General features: G+C 46.0%; 1 protein-coding gene across 4 annotated transcripts in view; it reads left to right on the forward strand.

Annotated features, from left to right (window-relative positions):
- TDP1 (tyrosyl-DNA phosphodiesterase 1) overlaps window positions 1-4,839 on the forward strand; it is a 74,842-nt gene extending 70,003 nt beyond the window's left edge. For all 4 annotated transcript variants that reach the window (XM_043472757.1, XM_043472760.1, XM_043472758.1 and 1 more), the window contains one exon: window positions 1,675-4,839. In XM_043472757.1, the coding sequence (XP_043328692.1) occupies window positions 1,675-1,748 (74 nt within the window). In that variant the 3' untranslated portion in view covers window positions 1,749-4,839. The remainder of the gene's footprint in view (window positions 1-1,674) is intronic.
- Window positions 4,840-13,651: the final 8,812 nt, after the last annotated feature.

Below are 13,651 nucleotides of genomic sequence, written 5' to 3' on the forward strand. Positions count from 1 at the left end.
GGAAAGAGGAGAAAGTACGGGATGTGCAGACGCAGAGGATGATGCTTCTAGGGCAGGAGAGCGGCCAGTGAGAGTCAGGTCTCCAGCCCTGCTAGCCCCCTGCCTCTTAAGGAAATTCACAGAAAGTGTGGTTTCCTGCTTTTAAACCATCTGGAGGCCAAAGGCTAGAGAACAGGCTTCTGATAACGTGTTGCCACCTTGGGCATTCTTTGGCTGCTCCTGCTGCTGGGAGCTGCTGTTTGCATGTTCACACTATGATTATTCAACACAATGGCGAGGCTGGGCGGTATGAGCAGCAGGTACCATTGTTAGGCAGACCAGCCTCCCAGCTGCCATCTGCCTCTGCTCAGGAAGAGCCAGCACCTCCTCCAGGGGCGGCTGGCTGGTCCATCCCAGCCGACCTGCCGAGTGAGCACTCTGCCCTTCAGACTTGTTCCGTCACTCGTGTTTCTCAGAACAGTAGTAGGGGGGTTTATTTTTAATCCTTGCAATGTACTTTCACCCTACCCAAGGCAACCCACTCCAGTATTCTTGCCTGGAGATTCCATGGACAGAGGAGCCTGATGGGCTATAGTCCATGGGGTCACAAAGAGTCAGACATGACTGAGCAACTTATACTTTCACATTATTTTGGTTCTTTTGGAAGAAAAAGTTCACATTTATTGAGCACCTACAATATGCCGGGAGCGAGCTTCCCAGTCATTCTTGCATTCATGCTTCACAGTAATCCTGGGAGGTTGGGAGTGTAATTAATTCCCATTTCACAGATGGGGAACCCGAGACCAAGACCCACAAGCCTTCCCCAGGCCGCAGACAAAGACGAAGGCAGGATTTGAACCTGGGTCTCCTTTCCGTTGTATCAGTACCATTCGAAGGCCTGTTGCTTTCCTCGATGTGGGTCTACAGTCATTATTCAGAGATCTTCATGGCTCACCAATCACTGGCCTTAATATTTACAGAACAAAGCCGCTTCAGGGACATGACTCTGGACCTGTGGTTCTGTGCGACCATGACCAGCTGAGGGCAGAAGAGTGGCCACTTGCCTGTGCCCGTTGTCACTGCTGGTTTCTCCAGCTTCTCAAAAGAAAACGAGAGCCACCCTCCTTTCTAGGCTCTCTGTGCGGATGGAACACGGCATCTTGCACAGTTCATAAGCTTATCTCATTTAATGGGCTTCCCTGGTGGCTCAGTGGTAAAGAATCTGCCAATGCAGGAACGTAGGTTCATTTCCTCTGTTGGGAAGATCCCCTATAGAAGAAAATGGCAACCCACTCCAGGATTCTTGCCTGGGAAATCCCATGGACAGAGGAAGCTGGTGGTCTACAGTCCATGGAGTTGCAAAAGAGCCAGACACGACTGAGCGACTAAGCAACAACAGTATTTCATTTAATCCTACTGCCGCTCCACGTCTTAAGTGCAGATAAGGAAACTGAGGTTCAGAGGTGACAGAACTTGTGAACCTTAGTGGCAAGCCAGCATTCACGCCGGGGTTCACGCTCCCATGTCTTAACACGAACCTTTACTGCAAGCTCCTACCCAAAAGGGCTCAGTTCAGAAAAGGGCTCTCGCTATATGTCGACTCCAGCCTGTGAGTGACTTGATCCTATCAGGTGAGTGGATTTTCTGTAATCGTATTCAAATAAGTATTATACTCATGTAATTTTTTTCCCCCAGATCGACCATGGATTTGGAACATCCCTTATGTCAAAGCACCTGATACACACGGGAACATGTGGGTTCCCTCCTGAGAGCAGGAGAGCTCTGTGAAGCTGACATGTAAGGCCTGAGCCCCAAACACTGGATGTCCTTGTTTGTAGTGGGTGTTCACTTCCCTTAATGTTTTGTCTGCCCCCCTACAAAACTCTGCAAAGGTCAGTCTTTCAGACGTGGATGTTGGTTATCCTTTCAATGGTCACTGTTGATATTCTCACTTGAAAAAAAAATTGTATATTTTCTTAACTCCCTTTTCTATGCCTTGGAATAAAAGCTATTAAACTTCCCCATATTAAAAGAATATAGATAGATAGATGCAAAATGATTCTTCTGGTAACGCAGACTGTCATGGTGGGGTCAGCGGTTCTGAACGGAAGGTTGACATTGTAAGTTGTGCTCCGTTGGGAAGGGGGCCCCTGGTTCAGCTGAAACTTTCCAGAGCAGGTGTGGCCCGTCACCCCCTCCAGCTTTCTGGGTGTGTGTCGGGCTTGCTGCAAGGGGCCTGGTGTAGCAGGAGTGTGGCCCGTCACCCCCTCCAGCTTTCTGGGTGTGTGTCGGGCTTGCTGCAAGGGGCCTGGTGTAGCAGGAGTGTGGCCCGTCACCCCCTCCAGCTTTCTGGGTGTGTGTCGGGCTTGCTGCAAGGGGCCTGGTGTAGCAGGAGTGTGGCCCGTCACCCCCTCCAGCTTTCTGGGTGTGTGTCGGCGTTGCTGGCAGGGCTGCTGTGAGTCACTGAGGCCCACGAGGCTCCACAGACGCCACGCGCCTCCTGACGGTCGTCGTCCGGCAGCTTCCCACGACACTTCATCCTCCCTGCCCATGGGCCAGCCCCTGCCTGCCCTGTCCTCAGCCATCCCCCAGGTGCCCAGCAAAGCACACAAGCATCCCACTCGCAGGAGCCCCTGCAGATGAGCTGACAGGGAGGGGCTGAGGCCCAGAAAGGTTCAGGACGCCCGCGGGACCCCAGCCGCCCGGGTCAGCGCAGCGGGCATAGCCCTGCTCGTCCAAGTGCCCTCCACGGGCGGGAACGGCGCCCTCCTCAGACGACCCAGCGCCTCTGGATTCCTCTGTGTGGGGCTCCTTTCCGTGGTCCTCAGCCTCTTCATCCTGTAACTCAGAATCCAGTTGGTTGTTAATTCTGAAAGATTCTTTTTTTAAGATGCTGGTTTTTCGGACTGTTCCTCAGAAGCTGGCAGTGCTCACACCAGAAGTGGGGTGGGGGGGGGTAGGTATTGTGGCAGGAGAAGGCTGGGCAGGCAGGGCTGGGGTCTCCTGCCTCCTGCTCCCCCTCAGAGAAGGCTCCCTTTACTCTTAAGTTTTGGGTTCTGTAAAGGATATCATCTGGGCGTGTTTCTTTTGTATTCTGCTTAAAAACATAAAGTTGAAAAGCCACGGAATTAAACTAGTTCCTTCCACTGGTAAGAAAAGTAAGGCTTAAGCCTTCTTGGAACCTGCCTTCAGCTTTACCGACATTGAAACCCTTATCAGATCTGAGCCCAGCAGCAGCCCTGGGCTCGCAGTAAAGGCTGATGTGACGATGAGACCAGCCCAGGGTGGGAGCCCAGCCGTCTGAGTGGGCATCCAGAGGACTGCGGTCGACCACCCAGGATGCCCGCCAGCACGGTGGTCCCCCCGGGTGGGGGTGGGCGCGGTGCAAGGCCCCAGGCAGCACCAGACAAGCCACCCAGCCAGGGAGCATTGCAGCTGCAGGCCAGTCATCCCAGAGGAGAGGAAACCCTCTTTCCCAGAGGTGAGGGCCAAAGCCCCTCGCGGTGTCTGATTGGCCAGGCTGAGTCACGTGTTCGTTAGACTTGCCCAGCCCCAGCTCTGTTCCCTCCGCCCTGTGAGACCTTAGGCAAGTCACGTGATACCTGAATCTTCATTTTCTCATCTGTTGAGTGGGGCTCACAGCTCTCCTTCCTGCCTGGTGGGATTGCTATAAGAATCACAGGAAACGGTGTTCCTGAGTGCGGGCAGGAACTCGATCAGTATAAATCGGGATGATTCCTGATGAGTACCAGGCTGGCAGTCTCTCCCTGGGGCATTTAGAGAATGGTAACTCGAGGGTCAAAACCCACGCCTTCTGAAAAATTAGCTACTTCCTGCCAATAGCACTCCTTCCCACACCACCACAGGTGGGTTTTTCTGAAAGATGGTGGATTGAAGACTCCTGGCTGCAGCCAGGTGGCGACTAGGCCTCTGGATTCCAGGCGATGGGGGCTCTGCTTACAGAGGAGACTGTGTCCCAGGACCCCTTTGTCCCAGAGCCCAGCCTCTCAACTCTGAACAGAGTTGAACAGCTCTGCAGACCGCATGCTTCCTGCCCTGAAAGCACAGATCCACGTTGCCTGCCGCCTCCGGAAAGGGGGGTCCTCATGGAGGCTGCGTGGGACTGAGGCTGGGGTCAGGGAGTCCACGTTCCAGTGACCCCACGGGTTAGCTGATGCTTGAGCCCTGGAAGGAAGTCTGTTTCACAAATGAAGAAACTGAGGCTCAGATCTGTGAACTGCCTGAGGCCGCCTTCTTGAAGTTGGAGGGATCTCTCGCTTCCTGAGCGCCTCATACCGTAGCAGGTTCAAGAAGTGGGCACCTTTGTGCTCCCATTGGCAGAATCTTCCTTAGGAGGCAGGAATGAACCTTGTGATTCCACGAGCCACTCACCGCCTCTAGAAACAGCCCGGGCCCCATGAGGGTCCGCCCGAGCCCCGACTCCACCCTTCCGGTCTTCTCCTGCATTTCAGGGCACACTCGGCGGTGAGCGGCCTCTCCTCTGCGTCTCTAGTTCCTCCTCCTACCGTGGCTCCCTGGCCCCTGCCCACAGCCCACTGGGTGACCTTAAGAATAAGTGCAGGTGTGGGGAGGGGTTGTTGGCACGAGGGAAACTCGGGCAGTGATGGAAGGGTCTCTATCATGATTGTGGTTTTGGTTACACTTTCTGAAACCCCTTGAATTATGCACCAAATTGGTCATTTTATTGTACGTAAATTATAACCCAGTAAAGCTGCTTTTTAAGAACTCGAAGAACGCACAAATTCAGATATGTGCACTGTGTGAAAATTCTACATCAAAAAAGTAAAAAAAAAAACCAGTTGTTGAACTCTCTATAAATAAACTCTAAAGTACTTGAGGGCAAGTGTATTGATCGCAGTTTATTTTGAAATGCTTTAAAATAAGATGTGTTACAGGATGAGTAGATATATGATAAAATATTGGAAAATTTGTACAATCTAGATTGCTTCTCTAAAATTCAACTTTGGTACATGTTTGAAATTTCATTGTCAAATGTTGTGAGGGGAGACCAAATAAGTTCATGTTTCTGGTAGGATGAAATAGCTCCTACTGAACCCACTCTTTCAGAAATAAAAATAGAAGTTGTGGTGTGGAGCTTACACAAGCCAGCTACTGAAAGTGACCAAAAGAAGGCAGTCAACAACTGCAAGAAAGGCACTCTATACAGGGTGAATTTCCTCTTTTTCCACCACTTCCAGCCTGAGGTCAGGTCTTAGTCTGCACCACACAAGGCAGGTAAACCTCCAGTGGAAAATCTGCAGTCTTTGTGGCTTGGAGATCCAGAGCACAGGACTTGGAGCAACCAAATAACAGAAGAGCCAGAGTCGGGATTCCCAGTTTCTCTTTGTAAAAACTCTTCACATCTATGGCTGACCACTGAGCTGCACTTGCACCACTAAGGCTAAAAGAACTAAACTAAAATCTGAGCTGCTTCATGCTGTACGGGAGATAATTTTGTAGTTGAGTTCACCTAAGTTAACCGCCTGTTTAAAAATTATTTTTAGAGGAAGGTGATTAGAATCCAGAATTTCTACATCAAGACTCTTGAGAGTCCCTTGGAGAGCAATGAAATCAAACCAGTCAATCCTAAAGGAAATCAACCCTGAATATTCATTGATGCTCAAGTTAAAGCTCCAGTACTTTGGCCACCTGATATGAAGAGCTGACTCACTGGAAAAGACTCTGATGCTGGGAAAAACTGAAGGCAGGAGGAGAAGGGGACGACAGAGGATGAGATGGTTGGATGGCATCACCAGCTCAATGAACATGAATCTGAGCAAACTCCCAAGAGATAGTGGAAGACAGAGGAGCCTGGCATTCTGCAGTCCATGGGGTTACAAAGAGTCGGACATGACTTAGTGACTGAATAACAACCACCAAATTATATATAGCAGCCACTAGTCACACATGATACTTAAATTTGTTGCTGACTTTAAAGTTAAAAATTCTGGGGGGTGGGGGGAGTTTTGTTGCCCACTTGCAAGTCTAGTAGCAGCATGACAGACTTCAGAAGAGCACAGATACAGGATATTCCCATCGTCACAGTAGTGACGGACAGTGTTTATTGGATCAGTTAAAACATGGGGACTGTCAGAGCTGACCAGGAAAAGGAAAAAGAAAAAACACTGCTGTATGCTGTCCGCAACAAATACACCTTGAAGATATAAAAACACAGATAGATTGGAAAGTAAATGGAAAAGATACACTACGAATGTTAAGTAAATGAAGCCTGTGGTGACTAGATTAATATCAGACAAAATAAACTTCAAGGCAAAGGGTATTACCAGAGATAAAGAGAGACATCTCATAAAAATGGTCCCTGCATCAGGAGGATATAGTAATTATAAATGCTTATATTCAGGCAGGAGACAGATGGGTCCCAGGCTGAACAGTTTCTCTCCTGTGGACAGAAACTCCATAAAGCAGGTTGATGGAGGAGGCTGGGCCTTGCCCAGATAAGAGATAAAAGGCCACACACCCCATCCTCAAAATTAAGGAGACCTCCCAGACTACACATGCCCAGAAAGGCTCCACAGAGGTCAACAGGAAGGAAACGTCACTTCAGAGTAAGTGATGCAACTTCCCACAGGCCTCTTCTCTAGAACCCATCTTGGCTAAAAGATGCACACACATGCAGGAAGATCCTGAGATAAGCCAAAGACAGACTCAGAACCCGGCAAAGCAAGACGATTGGTCAAAGGAAACCTGGAGGAAATGCCCCAAAAAAGTGATTCAAACTACCACAAGGGCAAGACTCCCCCTTAGCCCACCTGTGTGTCTGTCCACACACAATGTACTCTTCCTCCTAATAAATACTTCACTCACTTCATTAATCCCCGTCTCTATGTGGAAATTCATTTCTACCCAGCTGACGGGCCAGGGCCCTGTCACTGGCCACTGGCCCTGGTGTGTAGTGGTTAGCATTCAGCATTCTCCCTGCTGCTCCCAACCTCAGACTCTGGCCAGGAACCAAAGCCCTGCTGCAAGCCACTGCAGGCTGAGGCCACCTGTGACCGATAGTAAATAATAGCTTCAAAGTATGTGGAACAAAAACTGACATACAAGGAAGAAACAGACAATTCCACATAGTTGGTGCTTTTAATATTCTTGATAATTGTTAGAATAACTGGAACAAATGTCAGTAAAGAAAGAAGGTCTGAAAAACACTATCAACAACCTTGACACAGTTATAGAACACTACATCCAGCAACTGCAGAATACATACTCTTTTTTTTTAAGGGTTTTTTTTTTTTGGCTGTGGTTGGTCTTTGTTGCTGCACGCAGGCTTTCTCTGCTTGCGGCAGAGGGGCTCCTCTTTCTTGGGGTGCTCGGGTTTCTACTTGCAGGGGATCCTCTTGTTGTGGAGAGGCGTCCCTAGCTAGGTGGGCTTCGGTTGCTGTCGCTCACAGGCTCAGTGGTGGTGGCGCAGAGGCTTCGTTGCTCTGAGGCACGTGGCGTCTTCCAGGACCAGGGACCGAACCAGGGTCCCCTGCATTGCGAGGCAGACTCTCAATTACTGGGCCACCAGGGAAGCCCAGAATACATGTTCTTTTCAAGTGCATATGGTACATTCACTAAGACTAGATTCTGGACCATAATGCAGTCAATTTAAGAGGACTGAAACATATCATATATGGCCCTCTGACCTGTCAATGAAAATTTTCGCTTGCCTTATCAGTAAACCAAGGATGTGGTAGTCATCAAGCCGCTGCAGCCACCCCAGTGGTGTACCCTGGGGGGACTCAGGGTGGGGAAGAACAGGATACTGGCCCTCATAGCTCAGGCGCACATCAGAGGAACGGTATCAGTGAGCCCAGACGCTTGCATCTTCCCAGAGAAAAGTGCTAAACTCATTAACCTGAGATGTCTGCTTTTCTTTAATTAGTGACTGAACAACAATAATTAATGGTAATCTTTTGATGTTCCAATACCTGGTTTTTATTGCAAAATTCCTATTTATCATAGCTCCTCCCCTTCTTCTTCAGAGCAGTCCCTTAGAGCTATCTGAGAAGCTGTCTCCTGCTTTGAAGTCCTCAGAAAGTCTATCAAATACAATATAATTCTCAATTTTTAGGTTGTGCATTTTTTTCAGTCAACAGACCACACTGAAAATGTTAGGAATAATTTGTCTTAAGAAATAGATTTTTAAAACAAGTAACAATACATGGCTAAATAATTTGTTGGTCAAATGAGAAAAAAATCAGAAAATATGTTCAATAAAATGATGTAAAAATACAACATACCACAATTTTTAGGGTGCAGCTACCCCAGGACTAACGAGATTTATAGTTGAAAAATGCTAACATTAGAAAAGAATTTTAGATCTAAAATTTGTGATCTAATAATCCACTATAGGAAGCTTGGGGGGGGGGGGGGCGGGGCGGGGAAGTAAACCCAAAAGGAAGTAGAAGAATGAAAATAGAGGAGTGGAAATACTACATTAAATTTATTCCAGAAATGCAAGGTTGGTTTGACATTAGAAATGCAATAGATGAAATCCAAGATATTAATAAAGGATAAAATTATATGATCATTACACTAGATGCAGAAAAAAGCATTTGATAAAATTCACTCATGTTTTATTTTTTTAAAAAAACTATAAAAGATACTTTCAAGCTAATAGAGGGTATCTATGAAGAACCGACACTGTAGTTAATGCAGAAAAACTAAAGGCTTTCTTCTGAGATCATGAACAAGACGAGATGTTTGCTTCCACCTCCTCTATTCAACATTATACTGAGATCCTGGCCACTGCACCATGAATAGAAAAAAAAAAAAGATAAGTATCAAAAAGGAAGCAAAACTCTATTTTGGATAACATGGTAATTTACACAGAAAATCCTAAAGGAATCAACTACTCAACTAATGCATAAATTTAGCAAGGTTGCAGGAACCCAGTTAATTTGTAAAAAATCATTTCTATTTTTACATACTACAGCAAACGGAAAGTAGAATCTTGATATTTCATTTACAGCTGCATCAAAACCCCAAAATACTTTGGAATGAATTTACAAAAGATGTACAAGATCTCTACATGAAAATTTTCCAAGACTGACATAAATTGAGGGCTATACCTCATTCATGAATTAAAATATCAGGTCTCCCTAAAATAGATCCAACACAATCCTAATTAAGATCTCACAAGTTTGTTTTTTTTTTCCTGGTGAAATTAACAAGCTGATTCTACAATTTCTATGGAAATGTTAAGATCCTGTAATATTCAAAGAAAATCCTGATAAAGAGCAAAATTGGAGGATTCACACAAAAGCTGCAAGTAACCCCGTGGACTGCAGCCCTCCAGGCTCCTCTGTCCATGGGATTCTCCAGCAAGAATACTGGAGTGGGTTGCCATGCCCCTCTCCAGGGGTCTTCCCACCCCAGGGATCAAACCTGGCTCTCCTGCATTACAGGCAGATTCTTTACTGTCTGAGCCACCAGGAAAGCCAAGTAATCTTAACACCGTGGCACTAATATGAGGATGGACAAATAATGAGCAAGATACAGGTTCCTAAAATAAATTCACTTTTGTCTTTTCAGCAAATGACACTAAAATAACTGAATATCCACACAGACAAAAGACACCTAATACCTCAACTCTTACCTCACGCCATACCGAAAGAAACTGAAGAAACAAAACTTAATCAAAGACCAACACACAGAGGCTAAAACTATAAAATTTCTAGGGGAAAAGAACCCCTAAAGCTTATGCAACCATAAGAGAGGTGAGGTTTCTTGATACACAGAGATCCAAATATAAAAGAAATGATTGATAAATTGGGCCTCACTAAAATTTAAAACATACCCATCAGAAATAATTAGGCAAGTCAGAGAATGTGGAAAATGTTTCTAAGATACATACCTGAGAAAGGACTAGCATCCTGCATCTATATAAAGAATCCCTACAACTCATTAGTAAAAAGAAATGGATATTCAACAGAGATTTTAGAAAGCAGATATACTGATGCCAAAAGCTCAGCTTTTCTGTACATTGGTGCTGAATAGAATCTTGGAGACAGAGTTTTGAGTGAAGTAGAACAGCTTTGTTACTTTGCCAGCAAAGGAGACCACTCCATGCTAATGATTGTAAAATCGTGTGTCCTCAACTTGGAGAAGAGAGACCTTTTATAGTAATTGTTCAAAGAGGGCATGATCAGCTCACAGACATTCTTCTGATGAGTTGGTGGTAAGGTTGAGTAAGCAAGGACAGATAAGAAAGCCTTCCTCAGCGATCAATGCAAAGAAATAGAGGAAAACAACAGAATGGGAAAGACTAGAGATCGCTTCAAGAAAATTGGAGATACTAAGGGAAAATTTCATGCAAAGATGGGCTCAATAAAGGACAGAAATGGTATGGACCTAACAGAAGCAGAAGATATTTAGAAGAGGTGGCAAGAATACACAGAAGAAGAATACAAAAAAGATCTTCACAACTCAGATAATCACTATGGTGTGATCACTCACCTAGAGCCAGAAACCCTGCAATGTGAAGTCAAGTGGGCCTTAGGAAGCATCATTATGAACAAAGCTAGTGGAAGTGATGGGATTCCAGTTGAGCTATTTCAAATCCTAAAAGATGATGCTGTGAAAGTGCTGCACTCAATATGCCAGCAAATTTGGAAAACTCAGCAGTGGCCACAGGACTGGACAAGGTCAGTTTTCATTCCAGTCCCAAAGAAGAGCAATGCCAAAGAATGCTTAAAGTACCGCACAATTGCACTCATCTCACACGCTAGTAAAGTAATGCTCAAAATTCTCCAAGCTAGGCTTCAACAGTACGTGAACCATGAACTTCCAGATGTTCAAGCTGGATTTAGAAAAGGTAGAGGATCCAGAGATCAAATTGCCAACATCTGTTGGATCGTCAAAAAAGCAAGAGAGTTCCAGAAAAACATCTACTTCTGCTTTATTGACTATGCCAAAGCCTTTGACTGTGTGGATCACAACAAACTATGAAAAATTCTTAAAGAGATGGGAATACCAGACCACCTGACCTGCCTCCTGAGAAATCTGTATGCAGGTCAGGAAGCAACAGTTAGAACCAGACATGGACCAACAGACTGGTTACAAATTAGAAAAGGAGTACGTAAAGGCTGTATGTTGTCACCCTGCTTCTTTAACTTAGATGCAGAGTACATCATGAGAAATGCTGGGCTGGATGAAGCACAAGGTGGAATCAAGATTGCAGGGAGAAATATCAATAACCTCAGATATGCAGATGACACCACCCTTATGGCAGAAAATGAAGAAGAACTAAAGAGTCTCTTGATGAAACTGAAAGAGGAGAGTGAAAAAGTTGGCTTAAAGCTCAACATTCAGAAAACTAAGACCATGGCATCCAGTCCCATCACTTCATGGCAAATAGATGGGCAAAAAATGGAACCAGTGAGAGACTTTTATTTTCTTGGGCTCCAAAATCACTGCAGATGGTGACTGCAGCCATGAAATTAAAAGACGCTTGCTCCTTGGAAGAAAAGTTATGACCAACCTAGACAGCATATTAAAAAGCAGAGACATTACTTTGCCAACAAAAGTCCATCTAGTCAAAGCGATAGTTTTTCCAGTAGTCATGTATGGATGTAAGAGTTGGACTATAAAGAAAGCTAAGCGCTGAAGAATTGATGCTTTTGAACTGTGGTGTTGGAGAAGACTCTTGAGAGTCCCTTGGACTGCAAGGAGATACAACCAGTCCATGCCAAAGGAAATCAGTCCTGAATATTCATTGGACGGACTGATGCTGAAGCTCCACTACTTTGGCTTCCTGATGCAGAACTAACTCATTTGAAAAGACCCTGATGCTGGGAAAGATTGAAGGCAGGAGGAGAAGGGGACCACAAAGGATGAGATGGTTGGATGGCATCACCGACTCGATGGACATGAGCTTGAGTAAACCCCAGGAGTTGGTGAAGGACAGGGAGGCCTGATGTGCGCAGTCCATGGGGTCACCAAGAGTCGGACACGACTGAGCCACTGGACTGAACTGAAGTTTAAGTAGGAGTCAGCATCAGCAACTTTCACGTCCAACTGGTATGGGTCTACATGCTTGTGGGTGGCCTATCATCATCAATCATTAAGTTTTCCCACCTGGAGGGGTTTCAGTGTTTGCAGAATCGGTTACAGGTATTGTGTGTGTGTGTGTATCCGTTGTGGGGGAAACAGGACCTTGCCCCAAGGCTGCCCTTGACTGTTTGTTTCTTCCTGGTCTCACATCCCCGCCCTTCCCTAATTAACAACTGCTTGAATCTGCCCAGTGGAGCTCAGGGAAGGTCCAGGATGCTGAATGAAGGCTGTTTCTTGTAATCCAAGGAATAGGGAGGGGCAGACACAGGCTTTGTGCCCGGAAGCCTCTCAGGGCCCTGCTTGTATCAGTGCAAATGGCTAGCAAGTACATTAGTCAACACAGGTGTTCAGTCCCATCCGACTCTTTGCAACCCCATGGACTGTAGCCCAACAGGCTCCTCTGTCCATGGGATTTCCCAGGCAAGAATACTGCACTGGATTGCCATTTTCTCCTCCAGGAACTCTTCCCAACCCAGGGATCAAACCCTCATCTCCTGCATTGCAGGCAGATTCTTGACTGCTCAGTCATTGGGAAAGCCACATTAATCATCAGGGAAACGCAAATTACACTACAGTGAGATACCAGTACACGTCCACCAGTATATTTAAAATTAAAATGGCTGATACTGCCAAATGTTCACAAGGATATCGGACATCCAAAACTTTACCTTGTCAAGTGGTGCAGCTACTTTGGATAAAAGTTAGTTTCTCATAAAATTAAACACCGCCACAATAGTCACAGAGTCAGACACAACTGAGCGACTGAACTGAACTGAACTATGACCCAGCAATTCCACTCCTAGGTATTTACCCAAGAGATGTGAAAACATACATCCACACACACTTGTGCAGGAATGCACCTGACAGTTTCATTTATGATGACAGACATCTCTTTATCTTCCTTTTGGTAGTCCACTGATTTTTAATTGCACGTAGGGATAATTCAGCAAATCAACAAATATTGCAACCCCATGGACTCTACAGTCCATGGACTTCTCCAGGCCAGAATACTGGAGTGGTTAGCCTTCCCTTCTCCAGGGGATCTTCCCAGCCCAGGGATCATACCCATGTCTCCCGAATTGCAGGCAAATTCTCTGCCAGCTGAGCCACTAGGGAAGCCCAAGAACAGTGGAGTGGGTAGCCTATCCCTTCTCCAGCAGATCTTCCTGACCCAGGAACTGAACTGGGGTCTCCTGCATTGCAGGTGGATTCTTTACCAACTGAGCTATCAGGAAAGCCAAACAGATAACAGATAGTGGCAATATTATGGGGGGGAATACAGCAAAGCAGGAGGACAAAATTCCCTGCTCAGTCTTGATGCACTTTCTAATATTGCAATCAGAGAAGACTTAATAATAAGGTGGCACTGAAGAAGGGCCTGAGGAGATGGGGAAGAAATCCAAATCCATACGGAATTCAAGGGAAACTTGGCAAGTAGAGAGGAAGCATGTGCAAAGACCCTGAAGTGATGTGTTCAAGGAAAATCAGGAACTCAGGAAGGGGACTGAAATAGATAATTTGAGGTCAGGTCACTAGGTATTTGTGTAAATTAAAAGGGTCTTAGAAAACATCAGAAGAATTTCAGCAGAGGAGA

Source organism: Cervus canadensis, chromosome 6, assembly GCF_019320065.1.
Source record: "Cervus canadensis isolate Bull #8, Minnesota chromosome 6, ASM1932006v1, whole genome shotgun sequence".
In the NCBI taxonomy this organism is placed as follows: Eukaryota; Metazoa; Chordata; class Mammalia; order Artiodactyla; family Cervidae; genus Cervus; species Cervus canadensis.